The 21,663-nt window shown below is 37.3% G+C and overlaps 1 protein-coding gene across 1 annotated transcript in view; it reads right to left on the reverse strand.

Moving 5' to 3' along the window:
• DNAH7 (dynein axonemal heavy chain 7) overlaps positions 1-21,663 on the reverse strand; it is a 336,427-nt gene that overhangs the window by 27,031 nt on the left and 287,733 nt on the right. Inside the window, exons 58-61 of the mRNA XM_024243333.2 lie at positions 21,296-21,457; positions 12,905-13,090; positions 10,936-11,073; positions 6,724-6,954 (exon numbers count right to left, since the gene is read on the reverse strand). Of these exons, the coding sequence (XP_024099101.2) occupies positions 6,724-6,954; positions 10,936-11,073; positions 12,905-13,090; positions 21,296-21,457 (717 nt within the window). The remainder of the gene's footprint in view (positions 1-6,723; positions 6,955-10,935; positions 11,074-12,904; positions 13,091-21,295; positions 21,458-21,663) is intronic.

Genomic DNA, 21,663 nt, shown 5'->3' on the forward strand with positions numbered 1-21,663 from the left:
CAGCAAATGTAAAAGAACAGAAATTATAACAAACTGTCTCTCAGACCACAGTGCAATCAAATTAGAACTCAGGATTAAGAAACTCACTCAAAACCGCTCAACTACATGGAAACAGAACAACCTGCTCCTGAATGACTACTGGGTACATAATGAAATGAAGGCAGAAATAAAGATGTTTTTTGAAACCAATGAGAACAAAGACACAACATACCAGAATCTCTGGGACACATTCAACGAAGTGTGTACAGGGAAATTTATAGCACTAAATGCCCACAAGAGAAAGCAGGAAAGATCCAAAATCGACACCCTAACATCACAATTAAAAGAACTAGAAAAGCAAGAGCAAACACATTCAAAATCTAGCAGAAGGCAAGAAATAACTCAGATCAGAGCAGAACCGAAGGAAATAGAGACACAAAAACCCTTCAAAAAATTAATGAATCCAGGACCTGGTTTTTTGAAAAGATCAACAAAATCAATAGACCGCTAGCAAGACTAATAAGAAAAGAGAGAAGAATCAAATAGATGCAATAAAAAATGATAAAGGGGATATCACCACTGATCCCACAGAAATACAAACTACCATCAGAGAATACTACAAACACCTCTATGCAAATAAACTAGAAAATCTAGAAGAAATGGATAAATTCCTCGACACATTCACCCTCCCAAGACTAAACCAGGAAGAAGTTGAACCTCTGAATAGACCAATAACAGGCTCTGAAATTGTGGCAATAATTTATAGCTTATCAACCAAAAAAAGTCCAGGACCAGATGGATTCACAGCCAAATTCTACCAGAGGTACAAGGAGGAGCTGCTACCATTCCTTCTAAAACTATTCTAATCAATAGAAAAAGAGGGAATCCTCCCTAACTCATTTTATGAGGCCAGCATCATCGTGATACCAAAGCCTGGCAGAGACACAACAAAAAAGAGAATTTTAGACCAATATCCTTGATGAACATTGATGCAAAAATCCTCAATAAAATACTGGCAAACCGAATCCAGCAGCACATCAAAAAGCTTATCCACCACGATCAAGTGGGCTTCATCCCTGGGATGCAAGGCTGGTTCAACATATGCAAATCAATAAATGTAATCCAGCATATAAACAGAAACAAAGACAAAAACCACATGATTATCTCAATAGATGCAGAAAAGGCCTTTGACAAAATTCAACAACCCTTCATGCTAAAAACTCTCAATAAATTAGGTATTGATGGGATGTATCTCAAAATAATCAGAGCTATCTATGACAAACCCACAGCCAATATCATACTGAATGGGAAAAAACTGGAAGCATTCCCTTTGAAAACTGGCACAAGACAGGGATGCCCTCTCTCACCACTCCTATTCCACATAGTGTTGGAAGTGCTGGCCAGGGGCAATTAGGCAGGAGAAGGAAATCAAGGGTATTCAATTAGGAAAAGAGGAAGTCAAATTGTCCCTGTTTGCAGATGACATGATTGTATATCTAGAAAACCCCACTGTCTCAGCCCAAAATCTCCTTAAGCTGATAAGCAACTTCAGCAAAGTCTCAGGATACAAAATCAATGTGCAAAAATCACAAGCATTCTTATACACCAATAACAGACAAACAGAGAGCCAAATCATGAGTGAACTCCCATTCACAATTGCTTCAAAGAGAACAAAATACCTAGGAATCCAACTTACAAGGGATGTGAAGGACCTCTTCAAGGAGAACTACAAACCACTGCTCAAGGAAATAAAAGAGGATACAAACAAATGGAAGAACATTCCATGCTCATGGGTAGGAAGAATCAATATTGTGAAAATGGCCATACTGCCCAAGGTAATTTATAGATTCAATGCCATCCCCATCAAGCTACCAATGACTTTCTTCACAGAATTGGAAAAAACTACTTTGAAGTTCATATGCAACCAAAAAAGAGCCCACATCGCCAAGTCAATCCTAAGCCAAAAGAACAAAGCCGGAGGCATCACGCTACCTGACTTCAAACTATACTATAAGGCTACAGTAACCAAAACTGCATGGTACTGGTACCAAAACAGAGATATAGATCAATGGAACAGAACAGAGCCCTCAGAAATAATGCCGCATATCTACAACCATCTGATCTTTGACAAACCTGACAAAAACAAGCAATGGGGAAAGGATTCCCTATTTAATAAATGGTGCTGGCAAAACTGGCTAGCCATATGTAGAAAGCTGAAACTGGATCCCTTCCTTACACCTTATACAAAAATTAATTCAAGAGGGATTAAAGACTTACATGTTAGACCTAAAACCATAAAAACTCTAGAAGAAAACCTAGGCAATACCATTCAGGACATAGGCATGGGCAAGGACTTCATGTCTAAAACACCAAAAGCAATGGCAACAAAAGCCAAAATTGACAAATGGGATCTAATTAAACTAAAGAGCTTCTGCACAGCAAAAGAAACTACCATGAGAGTGAATAGGCAATCTACAGAATGGGAGAAAATTTTTGCAATCTACTCATCTGACAAAGGGCTAATATCCAGAATCTACAATGAACTCCAACAAATTTACAAGAAAAAAACAAACAACCCCATCAAAAAGTGGGCCAAGGATATGAACAGACACTTCTCAAAAGAAGACATTTAAGTAGCCAAAAAACACATGAAAAAATGCTCATCATCACTGGCCATCAGAGAAATGCAAATCAAAACCACAATGAGATACCATCTCACACCAGTTAGAATGGCAATCATTAAAAAGTCAGGAAACAACAGGTGCTGGAGAGGATGTGGAGAAATAGGAACACTTTTACACTGTTGGTGGGACTGTAAACTAGTTCAACCCTTGTGGAAGTCAGTGTGGCGATTCCTCAGGGATCTAGAACTAGAAATACCATTTGACCCAGCCATCCCATTACTGGGTATATACCCAAAGGATTATAAATCATGCTGCTATAAAGACACATGCACACGTATGTTTATTGCGGCACTATTCACAATAGCAAAGACTTGGAACCAACCCAAATGTCCAACAATGATAGACTGGATTAAGAAAATGTGGCACATATACACCATGGAATACTATGCAGCCATAAAAAATGATGAGTTCATGTCCTTTATAGGGACATGGATGAAACTGGAAACCATCATTCTCAGCAAATGATCACAAGGACAAAAAACCAAACATTGCATGTTCTCACTCATAGGTGGGAATTGAACAATGAGAACACATGGACACAGGAAGGGGAACATCACACTCCAGGGACTGTTGTGGGGTTGGGGGAGGGGGGAGGGATAGCATTTGGAGATATACCTAATGCTAAATGACAAGTTAATGAGTGCAGCACACCAACATGGCACATGCATACATATGTAACAAACCTGCACATTGTGCACATGTACCCTAAAACTTAAAGTATAATAAAATAAAATAAAAAGAAATCACAAATTGAGTCAAACAATACATAAAGTTATACACCTTTTTTCATTTATCAATATGTCTTGGAATCTTTCCACATCAGCAACTATAAAACTATCTCACTCTTAATTGATGGGCATTTCATTGTGTATATTATCATAACCACTGGATAATATTTAGATTAATCACTTATTGAAACAATGCAGTGCTGACCATTCCTGTGCTTATAGCTTTGCATACACGTGCATGTATCTATATATATATATTTAGGATAAAGAAGATTTAACATTTTACTGATATTACTAAGTTGTACTTCAAAGAGGTTCAACAATTTACATTTCCAATAACACATAAGAGACTTCCTGATGACTGACCTGCCAACAATGAATACTGGTAAGTATTTAAATATTTGCCGGAATCCAGGGTAAACTAAAATTGAATCCTCCATAATTGCAATTCTTTGACATTTTTACTATATTGAACTTTTACGTTTTAGTAGAGCTTTGATCTTTTACAAATATATAGGTTCAACATGTTTGTTTGCTAAATTTATTGTGATAATTTACCTTTTGTGTAACTGTAAGAAATAGGTTTTGTCTTATGTATTGGATATTGTCATTAAAAATACATCTGGTTTTAGCATTATACCAGAGAATGTGATATAAAATTGTCCCAGTTAGATTGTGTCATTTCACTGAGATATTGGAAAAAGAAATGAGGTTAATATGAGGACTTATATTGCTACGTTGGTCACAGATATGTCAAGTTAGGTTTTTCAAATTTGAAACATTTTCTTCCTCAAATTAGTGAAATATGAAGAGAATGATGAAAGAATGGCATGAGAAAGGACATTATAAGTAGTTCATATGAGTTGGGTGAAAGAAATTGATGCTTCAAAGTAATCTATGCTTGTAGAGAATAAAGCAACTCCATCTTGTAATTTCTTTTTAGTGGTGGGGTCTTACTGTTGTCAAGGCTGGTCTCGAATTCCTGGGCTCAAACAATCCTCCCAACTCAGCCTCCCAAAGTTCTGGTATTACAGTTGTGAGCCACTGCACTAGGCCAGCAACTCCATCTTGGATGCCAATCTGCCATGTTGGCGTCTCATTACCCCTGTGCTGAGAATGCCTTTAAGATTTCTACTTTATCCACTGTTACCATAAATCCTGCCCTTAGGTCAAAACAACCTTGACATTAAACCCTGCCATTGGGCAGCTTCACATAGCATTATTGCCTTTCCCTGAGGGATCATCTTCAGTTGTCCTACACATTCCTTCCCTATGATGCATCAGCCCTGGGTCTAGGGGGTAAAGGTGTTAGGACCCACCATCTCCTCTCACGGCTGCGTGGACATTATGACTTCTCTTCATAAGTCACTATGTTCCTTTCTGAGAAACTGGATTTGTTCAGCTTCTTTCTTTGGCCTCTCAGTTTCTCGGCCTTTGTGGATAGGTTTGCATAGACCTGCTTGCCACCGAAAAATGCTCATCAGTACTACCAAAATATTTGAAATAATTTATACATTTTATTTTCAAATATAATCAATGTGATGCAGACTCTGAAATTTATCTCCAGCCTTGACTTCCCTCTTGAACTCTAAAGGAGGTATCTAACAACTCGACCTCCCCATTGAGTCTACCAGGCATTTCAAAATTAATATGACTAAAATATAATTCTTGATTTTCTACATCAAATCTGTTCCTTGCCCAGACTTTCCACTTGCTTAGGCCAAACATTTAGGAGTTATCATTGACTACTCTCTTGCTCACACACATCAATTTTCAGCCAGCGTAGTAGACTCCTCTTTCAGTAGTAACTCATAAGCAGCCACCTCCCTCTGCCTCCAATGCTACTAGAAGAGACCAGTTCAGCTGGATCTCTCAATCATATCATTGGTCTCTGTCTGTACTGCTGTTTCCCCGTAATCCTTTCAGCAGTGGTTAGAGTAAACTTTTAAAAATGTAAAATGGGTCATTTCACTTCAGTGCTTAAAACCCTCTGAAGCCTTCTCTTTATATTTATACTTTAAAATCAAATAAAACAAAATTTAAGACCCTAACTATGGCTAACACCATCACGATCCAGCCTCTGGCGTCTTCTCTCTAGTATTAGCGTCTGTCTCGTGCTCACTCCACTCTATCCAATCAGCCTTCCTACTTGTGTTCCTGGACCAGGCCCAGCTTGTTTTCTCTTGGCTTTACACTTGTGTTATACCCTTTGCCTGAAATGCTCTTCCCTGAAACATTCCATGGATTGCCCCTCAACATAATTTAGGTCTCTCTCCAAGAGTCATTCCTCAGAGGGACCTGACCCAATCTAAGAGAGCTTCTCACCCATCATTCTCTACTCCCTAATCTTGTTTAATTTTTCTCCATAAAACTTATCACTTACCAAAATTTATATGTATTTGTTTATTTTTATTTTGACACAGGGTCTCACTCTGTTGCCTGGGCTGGGTAGGATCATAGCTGACTGCAGCCTTAACCTCCCAGTCTCCAGCGATCCTCCTGTCTCAGCCTCCTGAGTGGCATGCACCACCATGCCCAGCATTTTTTTTTTTTTCCAGAAGAGACAAGGTCTTGCTGTGTTGCCAAGGAAGTTCTCAAACTCCTGAGCTCGAGCAATCCTCCCACCTTGGCCTCCCAAAGTGCTAGGATTACAGGCATGAGCCACCACACTTGGCCAGTTTATTTCTCAGTTTGCCTCCCTCACTAAAATCTGAGCTTGGGCCAGGAGTTGGTGGCTCACACCTATAATCCCTGCACTTTGGGAGGCCAAGGCAGGAATATCACTTGAGCCCAGTTCAAAACCAGCCTGAGCAGGGTGGCGAGACCCCATCTCTCTAAAAAAATAAAATAAAAATAAAATAAAATAGCCAGACTTGGTGGCTCACACCTCTAATCTAAGCTACTCAGGAAGGTTGGGCAAAGGAATCCCTTGAGCCCAGGGGTTCATGACTGCAGTGAGCGGTAATCACATCACTATACTCCAGTTTGGGTGACAGAGTGAGACCCCATCTCTAAAAAAATAATAATAATAAATGAAAAAATGTGCTTTATGAGGGCAAGGGCTCATTCCTTACCACATTGTGTCTCCTTAGCATATATCCAATCCAGGGTCCTAACCCTATCTAACATCCTCTATACTTATTTCCCTGTTTATTAACTCTCACTCCCAGAATTCTATAAGCTCCTCAAGGGCAACAATTATTTTCTAATCTTATCTATCCCCAGAACCCAAAACAGTGCTTACACAGTATTTGTGCTAAACAAATATTTGCTAAATAAATGAATGCTATATATAATTTAATGGGTTTTTTTTTTGGTGTTTTTCACCTTACCTTGATTGCTTTTTGAATATTTATGCACGAGTCTCTTATGGTCTTCAGTAACTTATTGAACCGCCCCATCTCTTGGACAAGTACAGTGTTCATGCTCTGAGTATAAGTTGTTGGGTATCTCCTCATGGCAGCCTCGATGTCAAAGTTGTTTGGAAGTTTTCCCAAGATGTCACTAGCGACCTCATTCACTACTTCATCTGACGATTTTGCACCAGCACCTGCTGAACGAGACTATGAAGAATCCAAACTATAACTCAAAAATCCTCATAAAGGTCTAAGAATAGCTGAATAGGAAAAATCCTAAGGTAAATCTTTATAAGAAAGAACATTGCTCTCTATTTTATCCATGATCCCTCTCCACACAAGATTTATTAAAGTGATGGTAACAGGCAGGAGGATGGATTTTCAAGGGAAAACTATTGTTAGAGAGGAGGAATAAGGGCATGTAATGCGTTCAGAGGCAAAAGAGGATCTGGAGAAAGCAAATAAGCTGTATGCTTGGTTGCCTGGGTACAGGGGGAGTTGCAGATGCTGCAGATAGTGGAAGAAAAAGCATTGCACTGGTGGAGTGGCCAAGTGATGGCGGGCATTAAAACCCAGACGGGGGAAATCTCATCTTGCTTTGAGAAAGCAAGCCACAAAATATATTTGCTAATAACTCTGGTGTCTACTGGTTGCCAAAAGCAGAGATATAGTTTTCTCCTTGAACCAGGAGAGAAAGAAAATAAGCTCATCTCCTCTAAGCAGCTGGAAGAGTTATGGAGGAGAGACAGACTTTAGTGATTCACATTGGAAGCAAGAAAGGAGAATTTCAATTCCATTTTTGTTTTTTATATTTATGGTGGCATTGTGTAAATGAATCTATATTTTCTGAAAAAAAAAATCCTCAGAACAAATGAATATGGAGTGTGTGTTGAAAGAAAACAAGTACTATTAGAATATAAATAAATATATCTCATGTTTTACCAGTCCGAGGAAACTGTGTTTAGTCTTCTTTTAGATTTTGTTTCCTGGTTTCTATACTATAAATATTAGTATGCTCAAAATTGATTCTGAAAATATTAACTTTTTTTTAATATTAATTATTTTTACCTAAGTTTCTACTGTGACTTTTTTTTTTTTTTTTTTTTTTTTGAGACGGAGTCTCACTCTGTTGCCCAGGCTGGAGTGCAGTGGCATGATTTCCGTTCGCTGCAACCTCTGCCTCCCAGGTTCAAGCACTTCTCCTGCCTTGGTCTCCCAAATAGCTGGGATTATAGGGGCCTGCTACCACACCTGGCTATTTTTTGTATTTTTAGTAGAGACGGTGTTTCACCATGTTGGCCAGGCTGGTCTCGAACTCCTGGCCTCAGGTGATCTGCCTGCCTCAGCCTCCCAAAGTGCTGGGATTATAGGCATGAGCCACTGTGCCCGGCCTCTACGGTGATTTTAACACTACTTACCACATACCACCATAATATCCTATATAGTTACACAATAAAATAATAAAATGTTGGTACATTTTGATTATGTGCTATTAAAAAAGAGATATGCTCATATAATAATCCTTTATTATGATTCCATAGTACCGGGTTTACAACAAAATATAAAAAACAAATCATAGAGAACGAAAAGTGAGTATTTGGCTAAAACTAGTGAAATATCTAATTCCATTATATTTTAAAGGATCTATGCGGATTTCCAGTAGTATTTTGGTGTGCATAAAAGACAGCAAAAACTCATTAAAATATTCCCATATTCTAACAAGAGCTGTGCCTCTGCGAAAAAAAAAAAAACCAAATCCAGTTCTATAGTTCTTCAAAAAACATAAAAAAAAAATTTAGTAACACAAACATTCGCCTTACCTATTTCTCACACACAAAGATCACATGATTAGCGTGATAGGTTTTTGAAAGTAATATCCAACTGATACTGATAATTAAGAGCAACTGGGTCCTATTTATTTATAATTATTTATCTTAGCTTTTTCCTCTTTACCATCTTTCTTTAGAGTTATCAAAAATAGCATCTGGAATCTTCTAAGGGTTATTTTCCTCTTAAAGATAAGTGGAATTCATTTTCAGAGACATCAGAAAGTTTAACCTTTTCAGAGATCCTAGACTATTATCTAGTTTTATAATATTCTAAGTTGAAACAATTTTTCTATTCTATATAGTGTGTGGTAGTTAACCACAAGCAAAGGAGCTCTGCACAAGCAAACTTCTTAGCTCTGATAGCTTCCTCTTTTATTTTTTCCAAGATAAATTAGTTAAATACAAAAAGTCTCGTCATCATTAACTTGCTCTCCAAGCTCTGCAGTTCTGGTCTCTTTACCTCTGAATTGTGATAAACCCAATCTAGAATCACTGAACTACTGCTTACCCATTACTATAATTTTATTTGCCAACCTGAGTTTGAGGATTGAAAGAGATTGTTTAATTATATACTGAAAGATACCCCTTATGTATTTAAACTTATTTGTTTGGTTCGGAGTCATTTTCTGTTGGAATGACCCCACTGTTTTACGTATTCTGTAATGTGGCACACCCCATCAAGTTTAAGTAAAGCCAAAAGACACTGTTAATGTCCTCTTGTCAGACTGTTGTGTATTACATGCAATCTAATGCTCCTAAAGAGCTACTCGTTCATGTTTGCACATATACTTTTATGCCTAGGCAATAACTGATTTTAGTGCTATCAATATCTAAAATGGATATAAAAATAGTCTTTGTCCCTTTCCTTTATTAGAAAATGCCATAGTAGAGTAGACCAGAGATAGGAGTTCCATGGACTCCTCCATTATTCCATTATGCTATTACTAATGAATAGTCCACATTATCCTTCTAATTTTTAGCTTTTTAAGAATCTCTGGCTATCTGCCTTCTAGTTCTCATCCCACTTTCAGAATCTAGAAAGAGAATATAGCATAGTGGTTTAGAACACAAGATTCTGGAGCCAAACTGGTAGGAGCCAGACCGCTTGGTTTTGAGTCCTGATTTGAAATCGTACTAGCTGACTTTGGGCAAACTACCTAATCTTTCTGTAGCTCACTTTTCTCACTGTAAAATGGAAATAGTAATAGTTAGACCTTACTTCATAGGATTGTCATTAGCATTGCATTGTTATACATAATAGCACTTAGAACAGCACTAGTACAGAGTAAGCACTATATAAAAGTATTAACTGTTGTCATTTTTACTCTGAGATGCCATAAAAAGAAAAAGATCAGTTACAATTCAGTTAATAGGATAATTTGCTTGACTGATTATTCTTCCTTAATTCATCAAAATTTTATTGAATCATTATGGGAACTCTTGTCATTTGGACTAATTTCCTTTCAAAAACAAATTAAATTAACAACTGAGCATATCTTCTAAAGGAATAACAATACAAGATAGCTTCCTCTTTTATTTTTTCCAAGATAAATTAGTTAAATACAAAGTCTTGTCATCATTAACTTGCTCTCCAAGCTCTGTAGTTCTGGTCTCTTTACCTCTGAATTGTGATAAACCCAATCTATCTCTTAATAGACAAGCAAGATTAGCAAATGTTTTTCATTAAAATGTACTGACCTGTGCTCATGGCAGCTAAATTCTGGTGTCTTTGCAGATTGCTTTCCCACACCCCAATGCGCTTATGCACTCTCCAGGAGAGCTGCGTCTACAAATTCTTCTCCTATACTTTTAAATTCATTTTGTACTTACTACTGCAATTATATTTTAAATGTTATACTAATATAAATCTGATAAAATATGAGTGTGAATGAAACTGTGTCCATGTAAATCAGTTTAAATGTTCTGGAACAGCTGTTGAAATACTAGGGGACTGGAAAATAAAATAGGTAAAATTTTAGATGAATTCTCTCATCAAACTGCTTCCCAAGTATCTTTGAAATTCTTCTTCCTCTTTAAAGAAATTTAAAAGGGACACAATGTATGATGTATTTAGGTCGGGCAGGAAAGGCAAAATGAAACTCCTAGAAGCAGAATGATACTTAAAGAATATGTCTTGGTTCCCAAAAAAAGATAGATGAAAAAAAAAAAAACAAAACCATACGTTCATGTACTTAGTGTTCAAATACTTATTTAAGTTATGTATGTATTTTTGTCTTTTCCTTTAAATGTTTCTCCACTTGAACAGAATTGTGTAAGGAAGCCTGTTCAGTGCTGGCACATGTGCCTGGGGAGCATCCTTCCCAGGCCTCAGAAGCCAGCTCCTGTACAGATCACACACCTGTGTAAGAAGAATGTTATCAAATAGCAGCTGAGTTTCTGACTGATCCTTAGTGATATCTGCATTGGCATTCATCCCAAAGATTTCTGGTGCTGGGGTCAGTGGCAGAGTCTTTGTGTATTCGATGTAGCTTTTGTGCTGCAGAGATGAATAACAAGAAGTCAGGAGGTTAGAAATCAATTACTTTCTAGAACTTTTCACAGAAAAGAGGCAGTTTTCGATACTCAAGTTATTGACTGGATAGGCCTGTGACACTGGACATTGAGTGCTTTCACTTTCTTTCAGCCTGGGCCAAAGTTTAAAAAAAAATATGAACAGCCAGGCGCGGTGGCTCACGCCTGTAATCCCAGCACTTTGGGAGGCCGAGGCGGGTGGATTACCTGAGGTCGGGAGTTTGAGACCAGCCTGACCAACATGGAGAAATCCCGTCTCTACTAAAAATACAAAATTAGTCGGGCGTGGTGGCACACGCCTGTGATCCCAGCTACTCAGGAGGTTGAGACAGGAGAATAACTTGAATCCAGGAGACAGAGGTTGCGGTGAGCTGAGATTGCACCATTATACTCCAGCCTGGGCAAGAAGAGTGAAACTCTGTCTCAAAAAAAAAAGAAAAGAGGAGAAAAAAAAGAACATATTTACAGAGAAGAAGAAAATGTACCATTCAGTTGGAATGGGTTTTTTAATGGGGGAAGGAGAATCCTGGTAACTTCATTTAGAAATTACCTACAGAGAAATCTTTGTGTCATATTTTGCTGATGATTATTCTTAATTTATCACAATAAAAATTTTTTTTCTGATTTACTCTGATTATTCTGTTTACTCTTACTGTAAAAAATTCACCCAATTCAAAAAAGTAAAAATTATTTAAAATTCTATTATTCTGAGATAATCACCATTAACATTATACTTCTTTTTATGCATACACACACATTTTATATTTTATTTAAATGGACTTCTATTAAAATTTCATACGTTCCTTGATGCTCATATAATCATATACAAACCTCCACACACACACATGGCAAAGGGGGTTTGGTCACGGATGGCTTTATGATTTGGGTCACTTTACAAACACCTTACTTCATCTTGCTTTTTTCTCACTTGGCAATTCATCATTGGAGATCTTGTTACCCCAGCTCCCATGTTGACTTGCTGTACCCAATCAGTGACCTAGGCTTTGGGAGTGATTTTTCCCTTTATCTATACCAACATCTGCCCTTGGCTAGCATTAATCCTAGTGGAAGATGAGGTTAGGGTTGGGGGGGTTACAGTATGTGTTTCTGTTGCTTGTGTTTAACTTTCAATATATGCCCTTTGACTTCTGGGAATAAAATGAGAACCAACTTGATTGTCTTAGCAATCTCCAGAAATCCACTGTGATCATCAGAAGGCAGTGGACAGGACTGGAGAAAAGCAGAAGGGAATCTTGGTCTTGTGCTGCAGGTGGTTCTGTGACTCGCTGCCACCTTCTTACCTGTGTGGCCTTGGGCAAATTATTCTACTGTAATGAACCTGCTTTCTCATTTGTAAAAGGGATAAAATAATAATACCAATGTTAACTTGATGCTCTAGTGAGATAATTACTTGCAAACTTGCAACTGACTTCCAAATAATTATGAATATTAACTACTACTGCTAATAATATTTTGCTAATACTATCTCTTACGTATTTTCATTTTAATTGGGGACAATGTCTTTTTAGCCAAAGGACTGAGTTTATGATGACAGAACTTCAGGTCACTGAAAAAGCGTGAGACACGTTTCTGATACTTCTTACATTACAGCGAACAGGAAACCCCTAACTCCACCTATAGCATGAGCTTTGTTTTATCCCTATATGACTGAAGAAAGCACAGACAAGGGTAACAAAAAACAAGGCCTGCAGCAAAATCACCATTTAAAAAATATCATCACTACCAAAATAATTTCATGTCTTACTGCTTTTAGTGTTTTTGAAGGGCATACTTACATCACCAGAAGGAGGAACAAAATACATGCCACTTGAGTCGAACTTATAGTCTGAATTTTCAACTAATTCGGGATTGAAGAATTTGTTTAGAATGCTGCGCAGCGTGCGCCGGTCCCAGTCATCGGTCACTCTGCCTCCATAATTGCATTCGCCAGTCATGTACCGCAGAGCCTCATACGGCAGTTCCTAAAGTAGAGAGCACGTGTCGGTCAACCAGTTATCAGTAGCATTTTATACAGAATCGTGTTTCTTGTTTTTTCCTATTATTAAATTAAACATCTTATAAAAAGTTTGCATTAACACAACTTCCCTTCATATGCTTCCCTGCTAATTGTTGCCATTTTTCCCAAGGCTGTTCACTTCTTTTCTGGCTTTTTATTTCCATCCAGTCAATGCTGAGAATGGAACTCCTCTATTAACTTGTGAATTTACTGTCTATTCAACCAAAATTATTTCAACACCTACTATGTGCCAGATACAAATGAATTAGATCACAATGTCGTCTATGAAAACTTTGCACAGCTGAGTGACATGCAAAGCAGATACAGTATAATTCAGAGGGCCGGGCATGGTGGCTCACAACTGTAATCCTAGCACTTTGAGAGGCCAAGGCGAGAGAATCACTTGAGCCCAGTAGTTTGAGAACAGCCTGGGCAACATGGGGAGACCCTGTCCCTACCAAAAAAAAAAAATTAACCAGGTATGGTAGCACATGCTTATAATCCCAGCTAGGGATAGGGCTGAGGTAGGAGGATCGAAGCTGCAGTGAACAATAATCATGCCACTACTCTCCAGCCTGGGTGACAAAGCAAGACCCTGTCTGGGGAAAAAAAAAAAAAAATATATATATATATATATATATATATATACACACACGTATATATATATAAAATAAAACTCAGAGATCAGCAGTGTTACTTCACCACCTTTCAATATCCATACATATTTGACAATTTGAATCATATATATATACAATTGTACACTTTTTTTTTTTGAGACTGAGTTTCGCTCGTTGCCCAGGCTGGATCTCAGCTGGGATCTCAGCTGGCACGATCTCAGTTCACTGCAACCTCCACCTCCTGGGTTCAAGTGTTTCTCCTGCCTCAGCCTCCCGAGTAGCTGGGACTACAGGCGTGTGCCACCACACCCAGCTAATTTTTTATATTTTTAGTAGAGATGGGGTTTCACCATGTTAGCCAGGATGATCTCGATCTCCTGACCTCACGATCTGCCCACCTTGGCCTCCCAAAGTGCTGGGATTACAGGTGTGAACTACTGCTCCCAGCCAGACTGTACACTTTTTTTTCACAAATTCTTACATGATTTCTTTTACAATTTCATAAAACATTCTTTGAAAATACTATTTTAATAACTGTTTTCTAATATTAAACACTTTTGTTGCTTCTAATTTTTTAATGTGCTGAATTATGTTCATTAAATATACATTTCTTAAAATGTTTAATGATTCTTCAGTCTAGATTCCTGAAAAGGAAATTACTATTTTCTTTCCAAAGAAAGAAGCTTATAAAAAGCAATTTATAAACATTACCAGTCTGCTTTCCCAAAAAGCTGAAGCATTTGTAGCATCCAGTTTTAAAATCTTTGCTAATACGGTAGGTCAATAATATTATTTTAATTTGTATTTCTAGAACAATAGTGAGGTCCACAATTATTTCATATGTTTAATAACATTTGTTGTTCTTTTTAAGCTAGCTTCCTATCTATTTTTCCTATTAAAGTATTGTAGGCTTTTTTTGTTTGTTTTTTGAGTCAGAGTCTTGCTCTATCTTTTACTTCTATGATGTTTATCATAGTTTAATATAGCAATATTTAAAAATATTTTATGCTAGGCCAGGTGCGGTGGCTCACACTTGTAATCCCAGCACTTTGGGAGGCCGAGGCAGGTAGATCACTGGAGGTCAGGAGTTTGATACCAGCCTGGCCAACATGGTGAAACCCCATCTCTACTAAAAATACAAAAATTAGCTGGATGTGGTGGCAACCACCTGTAACCCCAGCTACTTAGGAGGCTGAGGCATGAGAATCACTTGAACCTGGGAGGCGGAGGTTGCAGTGAGCCGAGATCGTGCCACTGCACTCCAGCCTGGGCAACAGGGCAAGACTCTGTCTCAAAAAATATATATATATATCTCAAAAAATATATATATTTATACTAAAATATAGTAATCTCTTGAGAATTTTTTCATCATTTTGTGCTTTCTATGTCCTCCTTACAGTTACCTACTAAAATCTAAAGTGCATAGATCCGACATTCTAGTGATCCCACTTTGAGCAATCCTTTCAAGTAGAAACAGTAGCACTAGGGTAAGTAGTAGTGATTAGAGAGGGGAAATTTATTGAATTAGATGCTGGAAATTATAAGACTTGTTATTTGGTAGAACTAGAACTTAAGGCAGTGAATTTAGGAGAACACGTGTCAGTGACAAAGCCCTTGTGAAAAAAACAAATCAAATCAGGAAGAATTGCAGAACATTTATGTGCTTCCAACTGCAAATGTGAGCGGAGTTTGATGAGATACACACACTGCCTGGGATTGCCCTGTTGACAGGCCCTCACCCCATAAGAATGAAGTACAATAAGAAAATGAAATATAATAAGAAAACTCAATGCAAATCAAATAAGTAGTAAATGAGGTAGAGGTGGATCAGCTAGCCCCTGAGAAGGCTTTGTGATGTAGACATAGATGAGACGTGGAGGAGGAGAATTTCATAAGGGTCAAACTTGGCCAACATGCAACTGAGAGTCCATGAGGTAAATGCTATCTGTAGTTTCTCTCAGAAGTTTGGTCAAATCCAGGGCCAATTAAATTGAGGAGTGTTTTCCCCAGGGATGGGTGGGTTGGTGGGCATGTAGATTACTAAAGTTTCTAGAAACAGTGGCAGTTTGCTGCTTGGATTGCTTCCCTGTTCCTTGTTACAAGAGGGTTGAGACAATGAGCAGCAGGAGAGAGTGGGTGAAAACAGGGCTTGAAGTCAACAGCTAGTATTCATGTATATAAGAAGTTCATTTTAACCTTAACTAGCAAAACACAAAAAGAAAAGAAAATCTTAATTATCAAAAAGGGGAAATGCTGTGTAAGTGGTCATTAAAACGAAGATCTCTAACTACTTTGAAAGTTATCCACAACATATGTAGGTAAAAAAAAGTAAGCTGAAGATAAATATGTACACTATAATAATGTTTTTGAGAAAAAATTATGTGTGTGTTGTGTTTATATATATGTGTATCTATATATGCACAGGAAAATGTCCAGGCACATATGCCCCAGGATGTGAAAATGGTTGCCTTGGGGATCAGTTAGTGTCAGAATGAGGGGTGAGAGGTGGGTCTTACACACACACACACACACACACACACACACCTCCCTACCAAAACAAGAATGACAAAGCAATTGCCCATCTGCCAAGTAGATAATATATATCCACCTAAATTTTCTTCTTTTACACTTTTAATTTTTTCTATTTAGTCTTCTTTGATCCAACAGAAATTATATATTAAGAATCTACTTTAGCAAATAACCAATTATTCTAACTTCATTTATCGAATACCTCTTCCATTTTCTAATGTCGATTGTTCAAGAAGGAGTACATTAGACTTAATAATATCAAAGGGAGCTATGAATCCACATTCAGCAAAGAATCCCTCTTTAACTCAAGATGAAGTATATGTGACTCAAGAATAGCAGTTTTGTCAAGTTTGCAATATAATTACTATGCTGGAGGAATGTGAAGCACTTGCTGACTTGTCATTTAATAGAAGGAACCACTTTGGTCAGTGAAACATGTCATTTAAAGATTCCTGAAGAAAATGAAATAGCTCATACTTGTACCACATAATTATTTATCATTTTTTATTTAATACATTTAAATATCATATTCTTTCACTATAAATGAACTAAAAGAAACACAGAAAAACGTGTAAATTAGCCATTTTTTCCAAAAAAAAATTGTATTATTTCTGCAAAGTCCTGAAAGTTAGATGGAGTTCAGCATTTAAAAAGACATAACACTTTTGAAATTACTGTTGCAAATCCAACAGGCACTTAATTTATTCTCTCCAGCATTTAACAGGATGAACTATTTTGATACTCTTTATTTACTCAGCTTGCTCGCTCCTGCTTTTTTTCCTGGCTGCACCACCTGCCCTCCACGTCTTCTGTTCTCTCTCCTACCACTGTGTTTTGGTGCTCACCAACATACAATCTTTGTTCTCTTCTTTTTCTACAGCACAAGGCCTCCCCTTTAAATCTCATCTATTTTCAGGCTTCCCCTAACACTTGAATAATCTATAAATCTCTATTTTGTGCTCTCTCTTCCCTTGAGTTTTATATCTATATGCCAAGAGCCTGAAAGACATTTTTACCTGGATATCCACTCACCCATCTGCTCTATACCTATTAATGCCTGGTTCTATTCCCTGTCTGGATTAATGAATGAAATCACCACCAATCCACACCAGAAAACTCACATCAACCAAGGCTTCTCCCTCTCCCTTTACCATTGAATATCTAAGTCATTTCAATCCTTTCCCCTACATATCCATTGTATCTCTACCATGTTCTCTAATCTTGCTCAAATGATTTCGTTTAGACTCTTGTTGTTATCTGCCTGGGTTATCATGATAGTCTCCTGTATTACTTTCCTATGACACCAATAGGTGGCTTAAAATGATATAAATTTATTTTCTAACAGTGCTGAAGCCTAAACGTCTGAAATCAAGGGATTGGCAGGCCACACTCTCTCTCAAGCCTCTGTAAGGATCTTTCCCAGCCTCCTCTAGTTGTAGCTCCAGGTGTTCCTTGGCTTGTGGCAGCACAACTCAAATCTCTGCCTCTGTCTTTGCATGGCTGTCTTCCCTCTCTGTGTGTGTTCAGATTTCTCTCTTTTTATAATGACACTAGTCATATTAGATTAATGGCCCACCCTACTCCACATGACCACATTTTAACTTAACTAGTTACACTCACAATGACCCCATCCCAAAATAATGTCACATTCTGAATTACCATGGATTAAGACTTCAACATGTCTTTTACAGGGACACAATTCAACTCCTAGTATCTCCTAAAACCAGCCTGCCAGCTAAGTCTCTCTAATCCACTCTCCATTCTGTTGTAAGAGTGATCTTTCTAAAAGGCAAAAATAGTCTCCAAAAAGCACACCAATAACAATAGAATAACCACCAAATTAGTTGGCATGGCATAATGTTCCAAATCACTCATAGTTAACCAAATTTTTTCACTGATTTGTACTTTTTTTTTTAAAGACTATTTTTAAAGAACAGTTTTAGGTTCACAGCAAAATGGAGCAAAAGGTATGGGGATTTCCCACATATTCCCTGTCCCCATATCTGCATAGCCTCCTCCAGTATCAACATCCATGACCAAAGTGGCACACATGTTACAAATGATGAGCCTATACTGACACATCATTCATTAGGACTCAAAGTCCACAGCTGACATTAGGGTTCACTCCTGGCATTGTACATCCTATGGATTTGGACAGATTCATAATGCTGTGTATCTACCATTATAGTATCATATAGAATATTTTTGCTGCCCTAAATAAAAATCATCTGTGTTCTACCTATTCATTTTTCTTTCCTACCTAAGCCTTGGGAACCAATAATCATTTTACTGTCTCCACAATTTTGCCTTTTTCAGGATGTCCTATAGTTGAAATCACAGACTACATAGGCTTTTCAGACTGTACTCTCCCACTTAGCAATATGCATTTAAGTTTTCTCCATGTCATTTTATGGTTTAATAGCTTATTTCTTTTTAGCACGGAATAATATCCCATTGTCTGAATGTATCACAGTTTATCCATTCACCTACTAAAGGACATCTTGGTTGCTTCCAAGTTTTGCCAATTATGAATAAAGCTTCTACACGTCTATATGCATGTTTTTGTGTGGACCTAAGTTTTCAACTGCACTGGGAAAATACAAAGGAGCATGATTGCTGGATCATATGGTAAAAGGATGTTTAGTTTTTTAAGAAACTGCTAAAGTATCTTCCATAGTGGCTGTACCCACACCAGCAATTAACGAGAGTTCCTGCTGCTCCACATCCTTGTTAGCATTTGGTGGTGTCAACGTTCCAGATTTCGGTCATTCTAATAGATGTGTAATGGTCTCTCATTGTTTTAGTTTTTATTTCTCTGATGACATATAATGTGGGCCATCTTTCATATGCTTATAATATTGTATATATTTATTAGTGAGATGTCTGTTAATATCTCTGACCCTTTTTTTTTTCTGAGTTGGAGTCTTGCTCTGTCACCCAGGCTGGAGTGCAGTGGCACGATCTCGGCTCACTGCAAGCTCTGCCTCCCGGGTTCACGCCATTCTCCTGCCTCAGCCTCCTGAGTAGCTGGGACTACAGGCGTGTGCCATCACACACAGCTAATTTTTTGTATTTTTAGTAGAGATGGGGTTTCACCGTGTTAGCCAGGATGATCTCGATCTCCTGACCTCGTGATCTGCCCGCCTTGGCCTCCCAAAGTGCTGGGATTACAGGCGAGAGCCACTGCACCCGGCCAACCCATTTTTAAACCAGGTATTTTGTTTCCTTATTGTTGAGTTTTAAGAGTTTGTTGGATATTTTGGATAAGAGTCCTTTTTCGGATATGTCTTTTACAAACATTTTCTCTCAGTCTGTGTGTGTGTGTGTGTGTGTGTGTGTTTTATTTTATTTATTTATTTATTTATTTAAGACAGGGTCTTGTTTAGCTAGGACTTGTATTAGCTAGGACTTCTAGTACAATGTCGAAAAGCAGTAGTGAGAAAGGATATCATTACCTTGTTCCTGATCTTGGTGGGAAAGCTTCTAGTTTCTCACCATTTAAGTACAATTAGCTGTAGGCTTTTTGTATATTTGTTTAATCAAGTTGAGGATGCTCCCCTCCATTCCTAGTTTACTGAGAGCTTTTTTTTTTTTTTTCTTCTTTTTTGGTTGTTGTTGTTTTGTTTTAAATCATGAATGAGTTGGATTTTTCAGATGTTTTTTCTGCATCTATTGATATGATCATGTGGTTTTTCTTCGTCAGCCTTCTAATTCATTAACTGAATTTGTAATGTTAAACCAGACTCGCATACCTGCATAGTTTTAACTGACTCTTCACTATATAATATTTTAAATTAGAATATACCCTACAAGTGTTCAGAACAAATTCCTAAATGGAAGAGCTTCTCATCCTTTTTTATTTTTTTTGTTTTGAAAAGTGTAATTATAGCTCGAATACTTGCTCAGGCACTGTATCACTGCATTTTTGCTCCCTTATTAGTGTATTTTTTGGATAAATGTTACTACAAGAACAAAGCTCATTAAATTTATGATTCTTTTGAATATTTTGTCAAATTTAGATGCTGCAGAATTGAGGGCTTTCTGAATTCATTCTATAGAATAAGAATTTGTCTGATGAAACACAGAAGCCCAAATAAAAGATTCTTCACATAAGTTTAGATACACCATCTGAACTCTCAGTATTTATTTTGTTCAGTTTCTTCTTTACTTTTATAGAGATAGAATCCAATGCCTTCCTGTTTGTAAGCCTTTTTTAAAAAGTCATAATTTACTAAAAGTTTCAAAAACCAAAACATTTTAATACTCAATTGACAAAATGATTTAGTTATAGATTTCAAACTAAATTTGAACAAAATTGCCAAAATTTAGAGGATTAACTTTCAGAAAAAGGCCTCATATTTTTATAGGGCATTTGGGTTTATTTACCAAGTGCTTCTTCAAAGGTACAGGCATGTCAAAAATCCCATTGATAAGCAGCAAAGAGAGAAAGGGTACTGCCATGCTGTGTGTATATGAGTACATCAGAACTGGAGAGGCTGAAATGTGGTTGATGTGACAACATTAGGCTGTTTGGCTTCTTTCCACAATCTATACCCCAGGTTAACACCGATGGCTTAAACAGATTTTTTTTTTTTTTCCTGACAAATGGTCCAAACTCTGGAATAATGGTATAACCACATTTCCCTAAAAATAAAGTCACACTCCACAAAGGAAGAAAACTGGTCTGTTTGTTTTTTACATTTTGGAACCTGGTTAATAGTCTTCTCAAGTCCTTTTCAAAATAAGTATAATATTATCATTTTTTTGGATCTCCCTAAGTGTTTGTGTGTCAAAATAAATGATATATCATGGGTTTCTAATAGACAAACTGATGTCCTAACTACCTAGTATAGCAGTTGTAATATCCTATTACAATAAAGTACTACTTAATAAGCTGTTGGGAACTACTCTCCTATTCATTTCTTAAGAGTAGAAATTATTCAGAAGTGCCCACTTACTATAACACACTTACAACATGATAAAGAGCAACATAGGTAATGTCCTTGCTGTGATTTTTATGATACCTCATACTGGTTCAGGAACATGTGGAGCTGCTGTACACTGATTCTCAGATCAGTCTCATTGAACTCATAAGGAATATTCCACCCTAGGGGTCCAAATTTCCGTCTTTCTTGTACCAAAGCATGAAAGAAACACAGGCCATAAAGCAATTTCTTGAATTCCTCCTGTAATGAGAAGAAATGATGCCGCATCATTATTTTCTCCATATATTGCATTATATTTACCATATTTTAAAATGAAAGCAAATTTCTTTCATTTGTAAATAGCATAGGGATATATTCATCCCAAATTATAATTACAACAGAGTTAAGTATGTTTCTACAGCTTTTCAAGCAAAGTATGTCCATCTGTGTACATGTTCACATAGCTA

This window comes from Pongo abelii, chromosome 11 (genome assembly GCF_028885655.2).
Source record: "Pongo abelii isolate AG06213 chromosome 11, NHGRI_mPonAbe1-v2.0_pri, whole genome shotgun sequence".
NCBI classification, from domain to species: domain Eukaryota; kingdom Metazoa; phylum Chordata; class Mammalia; order Primates; family Hominidae; genus Pongo; species Pongo abelii.